General features: G+C 43.6%; 1 protein-coding gene across 1 annotated transcript in view; it reads left to right on the top strand.

Moving 5' to 3' along the window:
- Positions 1-20631, top strand: part of LOC126237916 (serine proteinase stubble) — a 771897-nt gene that overhangs the window by 517309 nt on the left and 233957 nt on the right. The window contains exon 3 of the mRNA XM_049947754.1: positions 10255-10350. Coding sequence (XP_049803711.1) covers positions 10257-10350 — 94 coding nt within the window. The 5' untranslated portion in view covers positions 10255-10256. The remainder of the gene's footprint in view (positions 1-10254; positions 10351-20631) is intronic.

Below are 20631 nucleotides of genomic sequence, written 5' to 3'. Positions count from 1 at the left end.
TGCCCTTAGGTTAGTTAGGTTTAAGTGGTTCTAAGTCTAGGGGACTGATGACCTCAGATGTTAAGTCCCATAGTGCTTAGATCCATTTGAACCATTTTTTGTTGTGTGTAATATAGAAAAACAGTAAGTCGTTCGTAGAATATTAGAATAGGTAAATACCATTCGTATTACAATTTCCAGTATTTTTTAATGCAAGCATATTCTGTATAATATTTACCTTCACTGTAATAAATAATGAGAATCTTTTCGAGTTACCTTCTGTTGTACTATGCGAACGTAGTGGTCATCTCTACGAACCACTGTGACTAAAGCGGCACACTATATTTGTTTCCACCAGCTCCCTTTAAATTGTCTGCAAGTAATGAATGTACCACAGTTCCGGAAAAAAGACAGTCCGAATCCAAGTATCTTTCGTTCTCATGCATCCGCTGGTGACTGTGATACCAAAATGTACCGTGTGATCAAAAAGTCAGTATAAATTTGAAAACTGAATAAATCACGGAATAATGTAGATAGAGAGGTACAAATTGACCCACATGCTTGGAATGACATGGGGTTTTATTAGAACCAAAAAAATACAAACTTTCAAAAAATGTCCGACAGATGGCGCTTCATGTGATCAGAATAGCACTAATTAGCATAATAAAGTAACAAAGCAAATATGATGTTCTTTACAGGAAATGCTCCATATGTCCACCATCATTCCTCAACAATAGCTGTAGTCGAGGAATAATGTTGTGAACAGCACTGTAAAGCATGTCTGGAGTTATGGTGAGGCATTGGCGTCGGATGTTGTCTTTCAGCATCCCTAGAGATGTCGGTCGATCACGATACACTTACGACTTCAGGTAACCCCAAAGCCAATAATCGCACGGACTGAGGTCTGGGGACCTGGGAGGCCAAGCATGACGAAAGTGGTGTCTGAGCACACGATCATCACCAAACGACGCGCGCAAGAGTTCTTTCACGCGTCTAGCAATACTTTTCTTTTTTTTTTTTTTGTTCTAATAAAACCCCATGTCATTCCAAGCATGTGTGTCAATTTTTACCTCTCTATCTACATTATTCAGTGGTTTATTAAGTTTTCAAATTTATACTGACTTTTTGATCACCCGGTATTTCATGCGTATAGTAGGTACGTACCCAATGAAACAGTACTTCAGTTATTTATAGGACAGTGCCCTCTTTTCTACCTAAATGGCTTATCTGGGTTTACAACTCTCAGTTGCTGCCAAGTATAAACATGTTTCACCACGGAACCGCACGAGGTCGTCACCTTGAAGAGAACTCGGAACATACGTCTCAGAAGCTAGTAACGCTAACCACTAGCCCACTAACAAGCTAATTTGTATACACACCCACAGAGAGCCTACAAAACCACTGAAACTGAATTTAAATTGCTTACAACTGAAAATTTACTACTCCCACAAATCAAGCACAATACTACGCCAACGGAATTTTTGACCAGAAAATAATTTTTACTGAAACAAAGAGTGCTACTGCAATTCGAGTCTCGGAAATAAAATTATGAGCGATATATGATAGTGTTAAGTTATAACGTCTGGTGCTATAGAAAGTAGGTACTCTGATGCTTGTGCAAATCTACGGAGAGATGACACTCTGTATCACCAGAAGTGTAAATATTGAAGTGTGAGTAACTGCTTGCAGTTTTAACACAAATCTACATGTTTGATGGCACCAAAACGCAGTGCGAATTGCAGGAGCTTTTAACATGTCATTTCTGAGCAATACTGTTTGCGCTCCTAGATGTCCACACATACTGTACCATGCTGAACGTCGCTACTGTTAAATTTCTTGAGGTATTTGTGCCTTAAAACATCTCGAGTGGTCGCCTCATGCAATGAACAGTTTGCATCCAATGATTATTCCGTTTTCAGCAAAATCAACGTCCTAAGGTTGAAGCTTACTCTTCCAGTGCAAATGACGTCAGTTGCTGTGTAAGTCACGATTAAATGATCGCTAAACAATATTTTGCCATGACATAGAGTAGTTTTCTCTTAGCCGCTATACTATCCATAAAAATAGTTAAAGCAAAACTCTCCATTAACGTATTTCCTAACTTGGTAACAATTGCAATTTTTCTGACGTGCTGTAAAATCGAAAGTAATGAAATTAAATCAATGAGGTTTTTTAGAATTACGTACATTATAAACAATCCAAGTGATCAACACTTATACAAATAACACCCTGGTAACATCAGGAAAACGTTCAATAGCAAACCCTGGAATGGAAGTACCTGCGCTCTTCGTCTAAAGACGTGCTATAATTGCGATAGATATCACGAGACGAGGATACACGCCTTTTACTTTTCAGCAGTGAAAAAGTGAGTTTCTGCCGCTGATTGTTGTTATAGTTTCTCAAATAAGTGTGTGTCAGGTCCTTATTCGACCACGGTTAGCTGTTACTAACAAAATATTTTACGCGACTTTAGAACTGCATAAAATGTGTACGACAACAGCACAAATCAAACTTGGGATCCACTGTAGAGTTCCAGGACTTTTTGTACTGTCTTCCACTGAATGCCCTAAATGATGTGATTGTGTATACACTTTTCCTTTTTCACGCGTGTTTTCGTCTCTTCGCAAGCAGAGAACGACCGCAACTAGCAGTCTTCGTTGAAAAGACTTATTCTAACGAAAGCAACGAAGGATAACCACAAAAATAAATCAGAAACTCGGATGAGAAATTTCTCTTTTCGCAGCGGTAATCTTTTAACTCACTGTAATGTGATTCGTAGTATATACCATGTATACATACAGGAAAGTGCAATAGGACACGTCGACGCCCTGTAATCGCAGCTGCAGTTAGTACTCCATAATACAATGTATGGTTGCCAGGAACTTTCAGCATTACCTCGCATCTGAGTGACATAGAGGTTTTAAGACTGTTGATGAGCACGGAACAGACCTTTTGCCACTCCTAAAAAGAAATATTCTCCTCCTCTGGCGTAGAGCACTGATTTAGGGGAAATTTACTAGTCAATTTAAAAAACATTAAACAAATGATCTGTACACAATTTCAATTTACCTTAGTAACGTCACACGAAACCTGATAGTAGTACCATAAAAGGGACGATGATCAGGTTTTAACATCCCGTAGTCGACGACGTCGTGGGTGATGCTGCACGAATTATAGTCAGTTCCCTGCAGTTTTCTTAACTGATGTACTGAACCAGGGCGAATGTAAATTTGGATGGTCGAGTGATGTTTTGTCGTAGATGACGACGAAAGAAAAACTGATGTTTTCTGATAACATCTTATGTGACACGAATGTACAGAAGCCTGTTGCATAAGTCGACATACTGATTGTTACAACAAAAAAGATCTTGTTTAGCATAGAAGTATATTAGAGCAGGAGCCGGGAGAAGAGCTTTTACTTGTATCTGCTTTTGCCGCATAGCGTCAATCAAGAATAGCTGTGCTGTGTAATGATATTAGAGCAATTTATCAGTGATCAGTATCTCCGTGGAGTTGTTGAAAAGTTTGTTTACATTGATAAGATCGATTTTATGTTATTTGTTATTTCTTTTGAGAAACGTCTGCATTTCCAGGAAGTAATTTGTTTCCATTGTCATACGTGATCCGTATAGTACACGCCAGGAACGAAATACCTTCCTTAAATAAGGTGCGGTGTAATTTCGAGAACCATGAGCGAATTTTCGTAAACGAATTCATCCATGAGCTTGAATTAGTGACTTCCATTCTCGAACTGAAGTATAAATTAAAAGAATTGTAGCTAGGGATAGGGAACTAATTCGAACTTTGAGAACATTACTGTAAGAATTGACCCCAGCAGCAATGGCTTTTTTTTTTTTTTCATCAGTCTTCTAATTGATTAGATTCAGCTCATTACGATTTCCGGTCCTATGTCAATCTGTTCATCTCGGAATAGCATTTGCACCAGCATCGTTAATTGTCTAATGTATATTTTTCCATACCTGTATTGTCCTATAATTTTTGTCCTCTACTGCTCTTTCTAGTACCATGGAGGTATGTCTTAATATGTGCCATACCGTACTGTCCCTTCTTCACAGTAGTTTGCAAAGTCAGCAAATGTAGATTCTGCAGAGACCTCGTTATATATATATAAGTTCATTTAATTTTCAATTTTCTCTAACAGCATGTTTCAAACGCTAAGATTACCTCCTTTCCCAGACTCACGTTCTCAGAAATACTTTCCTCAATTAAAGGCCAATTTTTGATGCTACTAGACTTCTATTAGGTTTGATACTATTAGACTTTTAGCGAGGAGTAACCCCGTTACCTGTGCTAGTCTGCTTCTCATGTCGTGCTTTCTTCGTCTATCATGCCCTATTTTAACTTTAAAGCAGTAGAATTTCTTGTATTCCTCCATTTTCTGGTCGCCATTTTGATGTTAAGACTGTCGTAAATCTCGTTTCCACTTCTCCCCAGTACTTCTGTCTTTTTTGGTTTACTCTCTAACCGTATTCTGAGCTCATTTGATTTTTCGTTCTTTTCAAATGATCCTGTAATACCTCCTTAATTTTACACAGGATTTCAATGTCATCATCGAGCCTCATCAGTGATATCCTTTCACCATAAATTCTAATCCTACGACGAACTTAACCGGCCTTTCGCGATTGTAGAGTTCAAAGTGTCTTGACCGTACATTCTCAGTTCAGGAAAGGATCGTTCGCGCACAACAGCTTTCTGGAAGGTAGGTACACTTACCTCTACGAAGAGAGGCGATGGCGTGCACGAGAAATATCCCATTTATGTGTCAGTAGGCCGCGGAAAGGTACGCGACGAGCGCAGGCTTTACGGTGGGGTTCAAGCAATCAGCGGAGGATGTGGGAACTTTCTTCCCTCCCGCGAAGAGTCGCTATTTGCGCGGATGAGCGCAGCCGGCGCCTCCATTGGTCGGTGCTATTGGAGAATAGGCAGCCGCCGTGGCGCCGGGGCGATCGCCGGCCGCGATGCTGCTAATGGGGAGGGCCGCAAACGGGCCGTTTACTGCTGCAGCGCGCTCCTCGTTTTGTACGGCGGCTACTGCGTTTCCATCAGCGGGCGGCGTTCTATCAACTCCAGAAGCACCTCGTCCTCATATTTACGCCGGCACTGACTTCTCGAGTAAGTGAAAGTGCTGCAGAAGTCTGACATACACCGTCGCAACACTCACAGCTGTGTGTTATTATTGCGAGACAGCTGGAAAAACACTTCAGTGTCAGTTACCGTCATAAGCGCCGTAATATTAGCGTTTTATTTAATTATTATTCTACTTTATCAACGGAAGAGTTATTATATTTTTGCGTCCCACACATTAGTAAAAAACAACAATTTGATTTTTCTTCCACTTCACGACTTTCAAACACAATTTTTTTTTAAAAAAATATTTACTTATTCTTCAAAAGAAGACTGTACTGAAAAATTCTGACGTTTATGACCCCAATGCAGCAACAACTGCGGAACTGGACTACTTTGAGCCGGAAATCTGTTTTGTCGATTTTCACGCATGTGTTGTAGCTTTCTCAAAAAATGGTTCACATGGCTCTGAGCACTATGGGACTTTACTGCCGTGGTCATAAGTCCCCTAGAAGTTAGAACTACTTAAAACTAACTAACCTAAGGACATCACACACATCCATGCCCAAAACAGGATTCGAACCTGCGACCGCAGCAGCAGCGCGGCTCTGGACTGATGCGCTTAGAACCGCTCGGCCACAGAGGCCGGCGGTAGCTTTCTCTTCAGTTACAGTTGTCGTGGTATACACAATATATTAAATAATACAACAGGCCATTCCATGCATATTTCTTATTTTATACCTACATAAACTGGTTTTGTTCGAAGGGTATCGAACAAAAGTTCATTTTCAGAATGAGATTTTCACTCTGCAGCGGAGTGTACGCTGATATGAAACTTCCTGGCAGATTAAAACTGTGTGCCCGACCGAGACTCGAACTCGGGACCTTTGCCTTTCGCGGGCAAGTGCTCTACCATTTTTTTTTTTTTTTTTGGCAGACGCCCTATCCATTTTTTTTTAATTGACAGTCTGTCGCGCTGACCACTTTTTTTTTTTTTTTTTAATCTAATGTCAGGCTTACCACCTTTGCTGACATACATTTTGTGGTACTATCGCATAAATAGTGTCTACAAAGTCCCTATGTTGACAAATAGTGGCTAATGAGAAAATTAATTATTTAAGGAAATGAATAAAACTGAAAATGCCCAAATGAAAGACATGAAGACATTGCGGATAGTACAAATACAAAAGAAACATGCTCCTGTAGCAATGAAATGAAATTCGTGTCGGGGGCGACATCTGCTCACGACCCGACGTTCGATAAAGCAAGAGAGCCATCTATCGACTCGTTCTCCAGACGTTGGTGTAAGACTGGGTCGTCTTCTCGAAATTAACTAAGGGTCCGTAAGTGTGATCGATGTCTATCTCGGCTTCTTCGTCTATCTCATCTCTCACCCGTCACACCCCATCTGGCCGGCGGGTCGGTAAATGTAAGTCGCAAGTAATTAGCGAAGTCTTGCCTATATTTCTTCCATCTGAGCTACCGAAGCACGACACACGCCCGGTCCTCACAGCTTTACTTCTGCCAGCATCTCGTCTCCTACCTTCCAAACTTTACAAAAGCCCTCCTTGCAGAACTAGCAGTCCTGAAAAACAGCAAACTAAGGATCCGATTTCTAAACTCTGAAAAGGGTTACAAAAAATTGTAGCACGAAGTATAACAAAAAATACTTACTTGTAACTACTAACAGTAAGAATGAGACTCTATATCCCTTACATAAAATTAATTCTAAAATAGAATAATTTGTTTACGTTGGATCTGATCGCGGGACAGTCCAGCGCAGAGCAGTGCTGTGCGGTCTAACTCGCTCTGCAGCTCTCTCTCTCTCTCTCTCTCTCTCTCTCTCGCTCCCATGGCGACACTAGCGACACACGGTCGCGGACGGGGCGCCGCGGGCGCGCCCGCGGGGCGCAATTCTTGGATGAGCCTGACCTTGAGGAATGAACATCGAGTTTGGCATGCGGCTCTGGCGCGTCATACTGCGTCTGCAGCAGCTTTTGGGCAGCAGTTGGCACTACAGTGACACAACGAATTGTTACAAATCGGTTACATCAAGGACAGCTCCGAGTCACATGCCCTGTAGCGTGCATTCCACTGCCCGCAAACCACCGCCATTTTCGACTTAACTGGTGTCAAGCGAGCGTTCATTGGAAGGCTGACGTTGCGGACAGCTCAGGTTCTGCTTCGGTGCCAGTGATGGCCGTGTGCTAGTTAGGAGGCCAGTTGAGGGCCTGCAACCAACCTGTCTGCGTGCTAGACCACTAGATCTACAGCTGGAATTGTGGCCTGGGATGCGATTTCGTATGACAGCAGGAGCAATGTTGTGGCTATCCCACGCCCCCTAACTACAAATCTGTACCTTAGTCTGATGATTCGTCTTTCTGTGGTGCGACTCATGCCGGCCGGAGTGGTCGTGCGGTTCTAGGCGCTACAGTCTGGAGCCGAGCGACCGCTCCGGTCGCAGGTTCGAATCCTGCCTCGGCCATGGATGTGTGTGATGTCCTTAGGTTAGTTAGGTTTCATTAGTTCTAAGTTCTAGGCGACTGATGACCTCAGAAGTTAAGTCGCATAGTGCTCAGAGCCATTTGCCATTCATGAAGAGGATCCTAGGGGGTGTTTTCCAACAGGATAACGCTCTACATCTACATATATACTCCGCTAGCCACCAAGCGGTGTGTAGCAAGAGGGCACAATTCGCGCCAAAGTCATAATTTACCCCCTTTGTTCCACTCGCGGATCGCGCGGGGGAAAACCGACAGTCTGAACGTCTCAGTACGAGCTCTAATTTCCCTTATCTTTGAATGGTGATCATTGCGCGATTTGAAAGTTGGTGGTAATAATATTGCTCTACATCCTCTGTGAAGATCGGATTTCGGAATTTAGTGAGTAGCCCTTTCCGTTTAGCGCGCCGTCTATCTACAAGTGTTTCCCACTTCAAACTTTCTATGAGACTTGTAACGCTCTCGCGGTGGCTAAATGTACCAGTCACGAATCTTGCCGCTCTTCTTTGGACCTTCTCAATCTCTTGAATCAGACCCAACTGGCAAGAGTCCCATACAGAGGAAGAATACTCTAAGATTGGACGAACTAACGTAATGTAAGCTATTTCCTTTGTTCAAGGACTGCATCGCTTCAGGATTCTACCAATAAACCGCAATCTAGAGTTCACCTTACCCGTTACTTGTGTAATCTGATCATTCCATTTGAGATCATTTCGAATAGTCACACCCAGATACTTGACGGATATTACCGCTTCCAAATACTGGGCATTTATTTTGTATTCGTACATTAATGGGGATTTTCGCCTTGTTATATGCAGTAGCTTACACTTTTTAATATTGAGATGTAACTGCCAGTCATTACACCACGCATATATTTTCTGCAAATCCTGATTGATTTGTTCACAACTTTCGTGTGATACTACTTTCCTGTAGACTACAGCATCATCGACAAACAGTCTACTGCCGTTGTCAATACCGTCAACCAGATCGTTTATGTAAATCGTAAAAATCAGCGGACCTATAACGCTGCCCTGGGGCACACCTGAAGTTACGCTTGTTTCTGTTGAAGCGCACATACCGCTGTTGTAACCCAACACTCTCTACAGAGTGTCGACATATTGGCTTGGCCTGCTCGATCACCAGAACTTTCTCCAATCGAGAACATATGGGACATCATCGGAAGACAAGTTCAGCATCATCCACAAACAGCATTAACCGTCTCGTATTGAGCGACCGAATGCAACAGGCATGGAACTCCATCCCACAGCCTGACATCCGGCAGCTGTACAACACAATGCATGCACTTTTGCATGCTTGCATTCAACATTCTGGCGGCTACATGGGTTATTAACGTACCAGCATTTCACATTTGCAGTGGCTTGTCTCGTGGTTACGTTAACTTGTGACCGAGCGAGGTGGCGCAGTGTCTAGCACACTGGACTCGCATTCGGGAGGACGACGGTTCAATCCCGCGTCCGGCCATCCTGATTTACGTTTTCCATGATTTCCCTAAATCTCTCCAGGCAAATATCGAGATGTTTCCTTTGAAAGGGCACGGCAGACTTCCTTCCCTGTCCCTTCCTAATCCGATGAGAACGATGAATTCGCTGTCTGGTCTCCTTACCCAAAGAACCCAACCCAACCCAACCTTAACATGTGATCTTGTGATGTTAATCACTTAAATGTGTTACCTAGACAAATGTACGTCGAGTGGCCCGACTTGGAGCAAGACAGGCACCACAGGACATTTTAATTCCCACTGTCTATACTTTTACAAATAAATTCGTAAAACTTTGTCAGCAAGACTAGCGGGGATTCAGGATTCACACTCATAGTAGTGGAAGTTCAAAAACATAACAAAATAATATTTTTTACATGTGAAATTTCATCATTTTTTTCATTTACTACTGGCTGCATTTGTTGCTATAGATACACTTTTCTTCGTAAGTAAGAGAGATTCTTCGATGAATTTTGCACAGCACACAAACCATACTTAAAGGTATGTGAAACTCTAGAATTTATTTGATGTATGAAAAAATGAAGGAGCTGTTGGATTTTGAACTTCATGTTTAGAAAAAACTCAACTCTTATAGTCAATTACCTCAATTTTTACCACAGTTTTTAATAGATTTGGAAAATTCTAGAGTTTCATACATCTGTAAATATGGTTTGTATGCTGTGCAAAATTCATCGAACGATCTCTCTTACTTATGAAGAAAAGTGTACCTATAGCAACAAATGCAGCCAACAGTAAGTGAAAAAATGCTGAAATTTCACAATTAAAAAAAAAAATCTGTTATGTGTTTGAACTTCCACTGTTATGAGTGTGAATCCTGAATTCTTCCTGGTCATGCTGACAAAGTTTTATAAATTTATTTGTAAAAGTATGGACAGTTGGAATTAAAATGTCCTCTGGTGCCTCTCCCGCTCCAAGTCGGCCCGTTTGGCGTCCTAAACCCCTTAACTAATTTTTGGTGCTCCACTTTTTTCGTCAGTGTATTGTAATATATTATGTTACCTTGCATATTAAATTACTCAATAGTCTATAAATTTTAACAATGCAGTCCCAAAATGTCACAAACTGTTAATGCGCTATTGTGTAAGTTGGCACACATAATTTTTACAGGAAAACTGAGCCGTCCGTAGTGTCAGCGTTACAGGTGAGAGTGACTGCTGCGCCTGTGTTGCAGGCATGAGGATGCGGTGGGTGCTGGTGGTGGGCGCCGTGTCGCTGCTCGTGCCGCCGCCCGCCGCCTGCGCGCTCAGGTCGCTGCAGCGAGGACACAGTGAGTACTCCGTTTCCACTCCACCAGTGGCAGTCACACGGCATTAATTTTATGTTTATAGACTGAAGCGCCGAGTGAATATTTGTACGAAGGCCGGGAATCGAACCCGGGTCCCCTGCTGATTAGGCAGGTACGTTAGCCACTAAGGCATCTTGGCACAGTGGTTCACGCAACTGGCCGGATTACCCTGGCACGCCTCCCTCCTGCCAGCTGGAGTGGCCGAGCGGTTCTACAGTCTGGAACCGCGCGACCGCTACGGTCGCAGGTTTCAATCCTGCCTCGGGCATGGATGTGTGTGATGTCCTTAGGTTAGGTTTAAGTAGTTCTAAGTTCTAGGGGACTGGCGACCTCAGAAGTTAAGTTCAAAAATGGCTCTGAGCACTATGGGACTTAACATCTGAGGTCATCAGTCCCCTAGAACTTAGAACAGTACAAAAGCAGTAATGTGTTTCTCCGTGCTGTTTTCTGCATGTTGTAGATTTAAATAACCCACTGATGATGGCGATATTTGTCGTTGAAACTATTTTTGGGAATAAATAAGATAATGCCGGCCGTTGTGACCGAACGGTTCTAGGCGCTTCAGTCCGGAACCGCGCTGATGCTACGGTCGCAGGTTGGAATCCTGCCTCAGACATGGATGTGTGTGATGTCCTTAGGTTAGTTAGGTTTGGGTAGTTCTAAGTCTAGGGGACTGATGACCTCAGATGTTAAATCCCATAGTGCTCAGAGCCATTTGAAGCATTTTGAAATAAGCAAATAAATAACAAAAAGTGTTTTGCATCAATGTGGACTCACAATTCCCATTTTTTTTTTTTTCAATGCAATCACGGACCAAATGGAAGAGTTTCAAGATAAAGTTATTGTAGGCTAGGTAGTTTTACAACTCTAATCCTCAAGCACCTCTGGATCTGGCTAATACTCTTCACTCCTGTCAAGGAAAATCAGGTAAAATATTTTGGTCGCATTGCCAGAAGGCAAAAGACAACTGAAAGGACGAGGACAGAGGGCAAAGTCGACGACCGAAGACCTAGACGACGCTCATCTTTATGGTGGACAGACCAGATTAAGAGCTCAACCGGGATGGGCAAGCAAGTCAGCATGCCTAAGACAGAGTTCCGAGCAGACAGGTCGTCAAGGAAATTACCATGTGACGCCACTACACCCTTACGCAGGGATATTGCGTGTAGCCACTTAGAATATTTGCGGATACGTTCGCACAGTAATTAGACAGCCATCTGTGTGCTGAAATCAGCATCTGTAAATTACTGCCACGGGTCAAAAGAGCCTGGAGCGTAGTGCTTCACCTACCTGTCAAACTAGTCGCAGGCCTGATTCTGCGATGTAAACAATAGCTCCAGATGGCCTCATAAAATACCTGTTTCGTTTAGTAGTAATGTAGTTGTATTAATCCCAAGTTTTGACATTTAACTATACCGCTATTAGATATTTTATGCTGCTTCTGAAAAATTATTTACGGTGTCGCAATCTTTCTGTCCCGGAGTGTGTATAAAAAAGATAATGTCCTCGATATCTCCATAAAAAGAAGCCCTCCGAATACGGGAAGTTAGAATTACTGCTCCTTTGTATCAACGTAAGGAATGGAATGTCCGTGAAAAAGAAAATAAAAGACCAGTAGCGGACTAAAACGTCCGAGTCTGCGGCGGAACAAACGACCGGGTGGCACAAACTACCACGTCCAGATTCCGGCCGGAATGTAAAGCGGCTGCGGACCCGTCCGGCGCCTGCTCCGGCGGCGGCGGCCGCAAAGGCAGCGATCGCCGCGTTCCTGCACGCGCCGCGCGCATTATGCGTGAAGGTGACACAGAGTTACCGGGGAGCCCGCCAGCCGCGTCACCCGCCACAGAGTTAACGCTAAACGTCCGCCAGCTCCATCACTGTCCCCCGCACCTCCCCCACTCATACGTCTGTACAGCACACCTATTGCTCGTGCTTTTTCTCCTTTTCTTACGCGGAAAGCAGATATAAACTCCTACTGAATTTTTCATTTGGGTATATTGATTCATGAACAAGGTTCTCAGAGTTGTTTTCCACTTGCTAAAATGGCTCTGAGCACTATGGGACTCAACTGCTGAGGTCATTAGTCCCCTAGAACTTAGAACTAGTTAAACTTAACTAACCTAAGGACATCACAAACATCCATGCCCGAGGCAGGATTCGAACCTGCGACCGTAGCGGTCTTGCGGTTCCAGACTACAGCGCCTTTAACCGCACGGCCACTACGGCCGGCCTTTTCCACTTGCGCAACGGCTAACGGTCACTCTGAATGCTAGCTTGAAAATATGTACTTTCCAAACGTTTCCTAAAGTAAAACAGGAAAAAAAAAGAAAAAAAAAAGGATGGACCACGAAGGAATAATCCAAATGGAACGGAAATCGGCAGATATTATGTATATGTACAGGCAAACAAATCATTACAGTTTCAGAAAAAATTGATGATTTATTCAAGACAATGAGCTTCACAGGTAGGTCATGTCAATAATGCGTTGGTCCACGTCTGACCCTCATGCAAGCAGTTATTCGACTTGGCCCTCATTGATAGAGTTGTTCGGTGTCCTCCTGAGGGATGTCGCCCCCAGTTATTTCCAACTGGTGCGTTAGATCGTCAAAATCCGCAGCACGTTGGGGAGCCCTGCTCATAATGCTCCGAATCTTCTCAATAGGGGAGAGATCCGACGACCTTCCTGACCAAGGTAGGGTTTGGCAGTAAAAACGCTCGCCGGAAATTACACACACATCAAAAAATGTTTTGCATCACCTCGGTTCCGAGAGCTCCGGAACCTCTACAGAAAACTGGAATAGAGATCAACATAAACATCATTTCCGCCCTATCTATTGCTCATGAAAACCACACATTGCATTTTGTACCACCATACAGCAAGACCTCTAGAGGTTGTGGTCTAATACCCAGTAACACGTCCTCTTGCATTGATGCAGGCCTGTATTCGTCGTGGCCTACTATCCACAAGTTCATCAAGGCACTGTCGGTCCAGATTGTCCCACTCCTCAACGACGATTTGGCGTAGATCCCTCAGAGTGGTTGGTGGGTCGCGTCGTCCACAAACAGCCCTTTTCAATCTATCCCAGGCACGATCGATAGGGTTCATGTCTGGAGAACATGCTGGCAACTCTAGTCGAGCGATGTCGTTATCCTGAAGAAAGTCATTCAGAAAATGTGCACGATGGAGGCGCGAATTGTCTTCCATGAAGACGAATGCCTCACCAATATGCTGCCGATATGGCTGCACTATCGGTCGGAGGATGACATTCAGGTATCGTACAGCCGTTACGCCGCTTTCCATGACCAGCAGAGGCGTACGTCAGCCCCAGATAACGCCACCCCAAAACTGCAGGGAAACTCCACCTTGCAGCACTCGCTGGACAGCGTGTCTAAGGCGTTCAGCCTGGCCCAGTTGCCTCCAAACACGTCTGGTTGAAGGCATATGCGACACTCATCAGTGAAGAGAACATGATGCCAATCCTGAGCATCTATTTGGCATGTTGTCGGGCCCATCTGTACAGCGCTGCATGGTGTTGTGGTTGCAAAGATGGACCTCGCCACTGACGTCGGGAGTGAAGTTGCACATCATGCGACCTATTGCGCACAGTTTCAGTCGTAGCACGACATCCTGTGGCTGCACGAAAAGCTTTATTCAACATGGTGGCGTTGCTGTCAAGGTTCCTCCGAACCATAATCCGCAGGTAGGGTCATCCACTGCAGCATTAGCCCTTCGGCGCCCTGAGCGAGGCATCTCTCTCTGTATCTCCTCCATGTCCGAACAACATCGCATTGGTTCACTCCGAGACGCCTGGAAACTTACCTTGTTGAGAGCCCTTCCTGGCGCAAAGTAACAATCCGGACGCGATCGAACCGTGGTATTGACCATCTAGGCATGGTTGAACTACAGATAACACGAGCTGTGTACCTCGTTCCTGGTGGAATGACTGGAACTGATCGGCTGTCAGACCCCTCCGTCTAAAAGGGGGTGCTCATGCATGCTTGCTTACATCTTTGGGCGGGTTTAGTGACCTCTCTGAATAATCAAAGGGACTGCGTCTGTGATAAAATATACACAGTCAACGTCTATCTTCAAGAGTTCTGGGAACCGAGGTGATGCAAAACTATTTTTGCTGTGTGTATTATTGAAATATAAGCCCATGATGGCTTGCTATGAAGGGCAACAATACGGGGCGTAGAATATCGTCGACATGCCGCTGTGCTATAATGATGCCGCAGATGACAGCCAAAGGGGTCCTGCTATGAAGTAAAATGGCACCCGAGACCGTCACTCCTGACTGTCGGGCCATATGGCAGACGGTAGTCAGGTTGGTATCCCACCTCTGTCCAGGGCGTCTCCAGACACGTCCTCGGCCTGGAATCTCACTGACTGGATTACAATTGCTGCCATTAATGAGCCACACTTCGAACTGAGCCTCGATGACCAGTGAAGACGTTTCTGGATAGGCCCCAGACAGCGGTAGGATACCAATCTGAATGTCTCTCACCATATAGCCCGTCAACCAGGAGTCACTGTCTGGGGTACCATTTCATTTCATAGCAGGACCTTTTTGGTTGTCAACCGCGGCACCCTTACAACACAGCGGTATGTCGCGATATTCCACGCCGTTCATGACAAGCCGTCCTGGACTGATATTTCGGCGAGCTAATTCCGCCAGCACTTGGCGAGGGTTTCAACTGCTTATCTTCGTGCTTGCCGGCCAGTAAGGTTGACGGATGTCTCCACAACTGAGATCGTTTGGAGCATTATGAGCAGGGCCCTGCAACCAGTTGGGGATTTTGACGATACAAATCTCTAATTGGACAGAATTTGGCACGATAACCCTCTCACGGCAAGAAACAAATCTGTCAGTCAATGCTAAGCCGAATACGTGCTTGAATAAGAGTTAGTTGTCCTTCGTGCAAGCTGGCACCTTTCCTTCCCCAAAGAGTGAGTATATTATGTATAAGGGTATCTGATAAGTCAAACCTAGTGCTGGCACATGGCCTACTCCTCTCAAATAGCACCAAGGGTGCGGTAGAGCTAAACTTCCCCATCCGAAGGACGGATCACCATCAACAGTATCACATGCCGTCACTTCATGAGACTCTGAGGAGAGGTTCGGGATTCAGTCCAAACCATTGGCGCGAAGACTGGTGAACAGCGTCTTTACGTCACCACACTTTCTCCCCGTCGCCGTACAGGCAAAGGGTAAGCAGTCGACAGCACGCGGCATACCCGGGTGGCTACCCTCGTAGTACTGGTCACGCCCGAAGGGCTTAACTTCGGTGAGGACATAAGCCTGTACCGATGCAGATATCCGAAATGATAATTACTTTGTGGTTAAAAGCGAAGAACAGTGTCACATTTCGATTTTCGTCCATTTACATTCAAAGCAATTGATAATAATGATAATTACTTTTTACGTCGTTGTTGTTATCTACTCGAGACGGACCGCCACTATATTGACTTCAGTATACAGAGACCTAGAGACGGTAGATGGGTTGCCGACACCTGCAAGACGTAAAGATGGCGACAAGGCTAACTTCCCGGTTTTCCGCATAGTTACACGCACCTTCTGACTTACGTCTGAGTCATTTCTTTGTCGCTTATATTAACAAAGTCACGTTCTTAATTATGGAGGCTGCCACAAAGCGACACGGAGAGTGTGAAGGATGTTCTAGAACAATCCATTCATTAGAATTCTCTCATCATGTTCTGGCTCCTGTTTGTGCATCACCTACGGGACTAATTTCGTTCAACCTTAAATCTGCGATGCTATAAACGTTTTCGGTAATAGTATTTACAAGTACACAGCGTAGTTGTTATTATACTGAGAAGTGTAGCACTTTATGTTGGTTTTACATTATCGTTAATTAAAGTACATCTGATGAACGAGCGTTTAACGGTATACAATATGTGACGACAAGGCATAGCACGACTTGATTTTATTTCCTAAGTTTTAGCAAGTGTTCTAAAGAAAACTGCACAAAATGCGTTTCAGTAATTAAAACAGAGAATTATAACTTAAGGACTGTTTCAAGAGTATAACTATCTAGTGTTAAAACGTGTTCTAGATCGGCATGTAGGTTCTTAGAGTATGGAATATGAATTAAGAGGTTCGACTTCAGCCGAAGGAAATTGATGCCAGGCACACGCCTACGGTGTCTGCCTCTGCAGTGGTTTAAATCTTACAAATACATAGAATAAAGCACAAGCGCTGTACATTTCTAAAACGTACAAACGGTTGAGGAACTCAGATAGTAAAATATCGGCATCACTATTAAATGACAATGAGCCGGCCACCCTTGATCCTACAACAGCAGAAGTCCCGCACATCCCGAACGACCGTCTGAAACACTTCCTCATAGAATATAGTTATACTAAAATAAGAACTTTTGAGAAACGTATGACCAACGTGAAAGAGGTATACAAGAATTTGATACAAAATAAAAGTATGAATGTCATAGAACAAAAGCACAGATACTTCAACTGGCACACAAAATCTGGAAGAACTTACTTCACCTGCTGTTACCCACCCGTATAAGAGCAGTGTGTTACTATGTTGTTGACAGAAAATTGTCAGCAAACTCAAGACTGTACTCTACTCATCTGGCAGACTCTCCACTATGTGCCATCTGTAATCTAATTGTCACCGAAGAATATACATTTGTTCATGGCAATGCAAACAACGTATGGTTGTCCATAAGTAAAAAATTTGGCAGTACCCAAAAGACCCCACCCAGCATAACACTAACGAGCCTTTTACATCCAGATGAACAAAATTACCCGAAAATGAAGAAAAATCCCGTGAACTGGTTAAAGGGACATACGATATTCTACATATTCTCAAAAAGGGACAGGGCTTAAGAGGATTTCTGGTTGTGTATTACTTGACAACACCAGAAACTACAACAAATTAACAATTATTCTGAGAAATATGCATTCTTCCTCAAAAGAACTGTAATGTCAATTGTATGTAAGTGTCACCTAAGAATTTACTCCATTGACAATTGATCTGCATGTTCAAGACTTAATGTGTATGTGTTGTAGAGCATACAACTATCTACAAAATAAATTATGATTTCTGATACGTTGTAGTATGTGATTATGTGAAATAATTAAATTTTAAATAAAAGATTTGGAAAAAAGTAGCTTGACTGATTGTAATGTGGTAGACCCGGCTTCAATTCTTTTTAGTGCTAGGAATTTTTTCTTCGTGGGAAGAATGGCGCGGGGTGCATTCAACCTGATGAGGGCAACTGAGGAGCTACTCGACTTATCAATAGCAGTTCCAGGATCAAGAAACCCGACAACGACAGGGAGAGTGGTGTGTTGAGCACATGCCTCTCCATATCGCATCCGATGACGCCCCTGTAGAGGATGACACGGCGGTCGGTGAAGCCGGTCTAGGGCCAAAACTCAGTACTTTGCCTTTACTTTACACGCCTACGGTCAGACCTCCATTGCATCGAAGGCTAACATCCTGTGAAGCGGGTAAAACACTCGCGGACACGGATAAGCAAATTGTGAGTGTCGCTTTTTCTACTCGCGCAAGCCTGGTGGCTAGACGCACTGGACCTACACCGGGAGCTGTTACCTGAGGTGCGATTTCGTATGACTGCAGGAGCATTATCGAGCTTATCCCACGCACCCTGACTGCAAATTTGTACGTCTGTCTGGTTATTCGACGTGTTGTGCTGCCATTCATGAATAGCATTCCAGGCGGCGTTTTCCATTAGCATAACAGTCGCCCACATACCGCTGTTGTAACCCAACATTCTCCATAGAGTGTCGACATGTTGCCTTGACTCGTTCGATCACCATATCTGTCTTCAGTGAGACCATCTGGGATATCGTCGTATGCCAACTCCAGTATTATCCACAAACAGCATTTAACCGTGCCTGTATCGGCGGAACAAGTGCGACAGGCACGTAACTCCATCCCACAAACTGACATACGGCACCTATACAACACAAAGAATGCGTGTTTGCATTCTTGCATTCAACATTCTGGCTGTTACACTGGTCATTAATGTACTAGCATTTCACGTTTGCAATGATTTATCTCGCGTTTACATTAACCTATGATCTTGCAACATTAAACAAATTCCCGAAATTTCATTATTCTAAGGCAATTTTTTTCTGTGTTGCGATCTCTTTTCCGTCATTGTGTTTCCAAAATTATTTACAACTCAATGAATATTTTTAATCTTCACGAACACTTCAAGATGGTTTATTTATCACTACAGAGCACAAAATGATATCATGTATTCAGGAACCATTGTAAAACATGTATGTGTACTACGTCGTGGCCAAAACAAACTAGTCAGGAGATTAATAAATTCAATCATTCATACATTGTTCATTTTGTATCAGTGGATAGTGATAATAGCCGCAGTTGATTTGGCACGGCTTCGGGCTTCCTCTTGCGGCAGACGTCCATCTACCAGGTGAAAATTTACCCCGGCGGTGAAATTACAGTGCCGGGCGAAGAAAAACCATCAGCTCTCGCCCGATCTCTGCGTCTCTTAAATGACTAAAAAAACACAAAATGAACACGTTTTAGTTTTATGTTTCATAGTGACTATACAAAAATCATTAACGTTCGTATATAACATATTGTGTAGCATACTTTATCATGAATCGTGGATGCGGGAAAATCCGCAGTGGTACAGCACAAAATCTGTATCACAACGCATTACAAAAAAGTCAAGAGAGTGGAAGCAAGACAAAGACCAGGATGTGTTAAAAAGGATCTAGGACTGAGTTTTGGTTTTTTTTTTTTTTACCTGAACAATTTTTCTTATAAGTCAAAAGAGTATTTAAGTAAGAGATTGAACAACTCGCAAAAATACTAAAACTATGAAGATAACGAGTGCTAAGGTGCACACCGAGTGATGTAGCGCAGAGGCTGATATGAGGAAAATATTGGTGAGGAATGGGATTCGGTCAAATTGATTAAAGTTTTCCATGGTTTACTTAAATAAATTCGTGGGACTGGTTACCACGAGATTTCCTTCTCTATTGAACACAGCCTGCGTCCTACTCAGATGACTTTGGCATTACTGGATATTAAACTTTACCGTAATATATTGCGTTGTATAAAGAATGAACGCAGCGGAGATGAAGAGATCGGTACACGACAGAACGATGAAGTGAGATGAAATTAGTCAAAACACTCGACCAAAACTGGAAACGTGTGAGGTTCATTAAAGAGCTTACGGCAGCCTCTGGTTAGATTTTTGTATGCCCTTCGAAACTGCGCCTCAGAGACGAGATGTACTGGCTGCTCTTAGGCGTACTGCGTTTACTTAAAAGGGGTTCATTGTGAAAAACGTGTACATTTCTGACCTAAATAAACAGTCCTTAAATCTTAGGCTGAGAAATTTTTCCAAAGCCGCTTATCTACAGTACTGTAAAGGTAATTGGGGATATTTTTTATGGGTCGCGCACTGTACCAGGAGACAGTTGAATGTGTACCTGGCAGCCGGCGGCGGTGCGTTAGGGCGTGTTTGGCGGCGACATTACGGCCGCTAATAACTAGCGGGCCTGGCGCCAGATCGTAAACCGGGGACGAGCCGGCGGGCGGTTTTCAGCAGCCCGCCCACTAGGCCTATGAATAATAATTTGCGCAGCGACGGGGACGATGGACACCAGGAGCATTGGTACCCAAACGAGGAGAGAAAAAGGAAACCTAAGACAAGGCACTGCGCGCAGTAAAAACGCGATAATGGTTCTTTAGGTGTGTAAATTTAATTTAGCCTTTTGTGGGTGCATTTTAATGTAGATTTTTCTTTCACGCTGAAAAGATGTATTATTAATTTTTTTAAAGAAAGGACGCCACTTTTCGTCCCGGAAATGTGATCTAATTGCACTGTAAGACAAAAAAAAAACTATACACCACAAAGGAATTATCCGTATGACACGGAAATCGGTAGACGCGATATGCATGTACAGACAAATAAGTGATTACAATTTGAGAAAAATCTAATTATCGATTCAAGAGAAAGAGCTTCACGAACTGATCAACTCAGTAACGCGTTTGTCCACCCCTGCCCCTTATGCAAGCAGTTATTAGACTTGGCATTGATTTAGACAGTTGTTGCATGTCCTTCTGGCGGATATCGTGCCAAATCCTGGCCAACTGACGCGTCAGGTGTCGAAATCCCGAGCTTGTTGGAAGGCCCTGCGCATAACACTCCAAACATTATCATTTATGGAGAGATTCGGCGAGCTTGCTGGCCAAGGTAGGGTTTGGCAAG

Source organism: Schistocerca nitens, chromosome 1, assembly GCF_023898315.1.
Source record: "Schistocerca nitens isolate TAMUIC-IGC-003100 chromosome 1, iqSchNite1.1, whole genome shotgun sequence".
Classification (NCBI taxonomy): domain Eukaryota; kingdom Metazoa; phylum Arthropoda; class Insecta; order Orthoptera; family Acrididae; genus Schistocerca; species Schistocerca nitens.
The sequence above is the reverse complement of the archived record's forward strand: the minus strand, read 5'-3'. Positions and strand labels throughout refer to the sequence as shown.